The sequence below is a fragment of the Diabrotica virgifera genome, chromosome 6 (assembly GCF_917563875.1).
Source record: "Diabrotica virgifera virgifera chromosome 6, PGI_DIABVI_V3a".
NCBI classification, from domain to species: domain Eukaryota; kingdom Metazoa; phylum Arthropoda; class Insecta; order Coleoptera; family Chrysomelidae; genus Diabrotica; species Diabrotica virgifera.
This window is the reverse complement of record NC_065448.1, coordinates 117,363,312-117,366,868: the sequence shown is the minus strand read 5'-3', so window position 1 is coordinate 117,366,868 and position 3,557 is coordinate 117,363,312. Positions and strand designations below refer to the sequence as shown.

The 3,557-nt window shown below is 29.5% G+C and overlaps 1 protein-coding gene across 1 annotated transcript; it reads left to right on the top strand.

Annotated features, from left to right (window-relative positions):
* Nucleotides 1–2,186: 2,186 nt before the first annotated feature.
* Nucleotides 2,187–3,230, top strand: LOC126885980 (uncharacterized). The gene is made up of 2 exons (XM_050652816.1): nt 2,187–3,060; nt 3,119–3,230. The coding sequence occupies exon 1, from the start codon at nt 2,202–2,204 to the stop codon at nt 2,763–2,765; it is 564 nt and encodes a 187-aa protein (XP_050508773.1). The 5' UTR covers nt 2,187–2,201; the 3' UTR covers nt 2,766–3,060; nt 3,119–3,230.
* Nucleotides 3,231–3,557: the final 327 nt, after the last annotated feature.

Genomic DNA, 3,557 nt, shown 5'->3' with positions numbered 1-3,557 from the left:
ACAAAAGAATCTTTAATTACTATATCGTTGTTGAAATTGTATGCATTTGTTAAAATTGTTGTAATAAAATTCGCTAACTTACTATTGGGGGAATCTATTGAAGAGATTATTGGTCTCATTGAAAGAGTGGGTTTATGTACTTTTGGCAATGCGTAGAAACGTGGAGCTACTGAATTGTAAATTTTTAATGATTTTGATTCACTAGCAGAGATGTTGCCATTATTCGCTAATTTAGATACAAGCTTGTTTGATTTTTGTTGCAATGTACATGTTGGATCATTTGTGAGTTGTTTATAATACTTAACATCATTTAACAAAGATTGACTTTTATTTGTATAATCGTCCTTGTACATTGCAACAGTTATGTTACCTTTATCACTGCGGAGAATGTATAATTCTGGATTCTTAATTAAAAATCTTTTTGCTTCACAGAACAAGTCACAAGTAACAAAATACAAAGTTTTAATTCTAATATTAAGAAACAAATATTAAATCTTGAAATTAGTTCCACAATATCGGACATAAAATATTTTGAAAAACAATTAGCAAATATTAAATCTAAATTAGGCCAGTCAATGCCAAAGCATATTATTGATGAATATAATAGACGGCAAAAAATAAAATATAATATCCATTATAATTGCATAAAATGCCAAAATATAAATAAATTCCAAAAATTAAAAATTGACAATTTTGCCATGGTTAAATTTCAAGAGAAATGGTTTCATAACTTAGCTAATGTAGAATTTCCATTTAACATTAAAAAGTTTTTAGCCTTAGGACCGAAATTTTGTCTTTTTCCTAATCTTAGAGATTTTAAATTATCTGACTTGTTGTCTGATATAGAACAACTAATTGCAAAATTTGACACTAATAACAAAGATATGTTTCGGTCAAAAAGCACAAACATTATAACAAACTATTTGCATAAAACAAACAATAGTAATCATTTCTTTAACGACTTGTTCTGTGAAGCAAAAAGATTTTTAATTAAGAATCCAGAATTATACATTCTCCGCAGTGATAAAGGTAACATAACTGTTGCAATGTACAAGGACGATTATACAAATAAAAGTCAATCTTTGTTAAATGATGTTAAGTATTATAAACAACTCACAAATGATCCAACATGTACATTGCAACAAAAATCAAACAAGCTTGTATCTAAATTAGCGAATAATGGCAACATCTCTGCTAGTGAATCAAAATCATTAAAAATTTACAATTCAGTAGCTCCACGTTTCTACGCATTGCCAAAAGTACATAAACCCACTCTTTCAATGAGACCAATAATCTCTTCAATAGATTCCCCCAATAGTAAGTTAGCGAATTTTATTACAACAATTTTAACAAATGCATACAATTTCAACAACGATATAGTAATTAAAGATTCTTTTGTTTTTAGTAACTTCATAAATAATAAAAAAATCCCAGAAACATACATTTTAGTAAGTTTTGATGTGGTATCTTTGTATACCAATATTCCGTCTTATTTAATTCTAAACAGCATAGAAAAACACTGGAATGAGATCCAGGCACATTGCACATTAAATTTAAATTCATTAAAAGAAATATTATATTTCATATTTGATACCAACATCTGTAAATTTAATAACCGTTATTACAAACAAACAGCAAGCACTCCTATGGGAAGCTCATTATCGCCAATCATGTGTAATTATGCTCTTGATGATCTCATTGAAGAATGTTTAAAAATAATACCTTTTCATATTCCATTTGTCAAACGTTTTGTAGATGATTTGATCCTAGCAGTACCCAATGATAAAATAAATGAGGTTTTAAATATTTTCAACAACCAATGTAGCCAACTACAGTTCACTGCAGAAAGAGAACAAAACAACAGTCTCCCTTTTCTGGATATGCTAGTCCATCGCACTCAAGATAATAGTCTCAAAACAGAATGGTATCGAAAACCGATTTCTAGCAATAGATTCATAAATTACTATTCTGAACATCCTACAAGAACAAAAATAAAATTAATTTTGGGACTAAAAAGTCGAGTAATAAAAATATCTCATCCAACATATAGAGAAAAGAGTTTGAAGAGACTAAAAAACATATTAATGGAAAACTCTTATCCAGTAGGACTACTTAATAAATTAATTTTTAGTACTGCTACCTCTCCAGCTTCCATCACATTGATTGCCAATACCAACAATAAAAAACCACCCACAGTGAATATGGCAAGCCAAGAAAGAAACACTAGCCCAACAATCGACACCTTAGTACCAACAACACCACAAACATTTGGATCTTTACCTTATATTCCATTCTTAACACCAAAACTTCTCAAATTATTTAAAGGACTCGAAAACATAAAAATTGCTACCAGAAACGTTAAAACTATAGCACATTTATACACCAAAACTAAAGATCCACTTACGACTAAGGAAAGTTCAAAAGTTGTGTATCAAATACCTTGCTCAGACTGCGATAAGGTTTATATAGGAGAAACATCTCGGACATTACACAGCAGAATAATTTCCCACAGAAGTGATATTAATACAAAAAAATCGCAAGCTTGTGCATTAGCAGATCACTCAATTAATCTAAATCATACATTTAATTTTTCACAAGCGTCAATCTTAGAGAGGGTGAAAAATGAACAGAAAAGGTTATTTGTAGAAATGACACACATCCAGAAAAATAGAAAATGTATAAATAGAAAGTCAGATATAGACAAATTAAGTAACATTTATTGTTACATATTAGCATATCAACAAACATTTGACACAACATCATAATCTGATTTTCTATCGTACATTCCACCATTAAAAATTCATTTTATGCTGGTAGACACATTGACTGGACTAATTTACTTTACATCAATCAAATTAATAACTGTAATTATAAAAAAAAACTATTGTTACTGGTTTTGCTTTCCTTCTAAAGAAATGGTATACACTTCATACATGTTGAACAACGAACCATGGACACAACATAATGTAATAGATTGACTAAAATTATTTAAATATTTTAATATGTGTGTGATTGTCCTTCTAGTAAAGTTTCAACTTTTTCAACCAATCTCAACGACTAGTGAGTAAACAAAATACACATTGTAATTACTTAATTTTTATATTTATAAATTTTGTAGATGTCTTGAAAAAGAATTAAATATAATTCGAAAGCTTGACAGTAAGTCAAAGAGTTTTCTTTGTCTTGTGGGCCAAATAAACTGACTGCATCCTCAAGAGTCACTACTTGATATATATATATATATATATATATATATATATATATATATATATATATATATATATATATATATATATATATGTTACACTTGAAGTTTCCGCGGGAGCTATATGTGCTTTCTGTTGTTTTCCGGGTTTGACTCCGCGTAGAATAATTTTGGTTTTGATAAAAACCATTATTTTGACGACGTTTCGGCAAGATCTCACTTGCTATTGTCAAGTCAGGTAGTTCCACTTCTCGCTGCTGCTAGAAGTAAACTGAATTTTTACTCACGATACCGTCACTTATGTAGTTGATCCTGATGCTGCTTGCCCTGCGCGAACTCTGGCTCTTGTTAT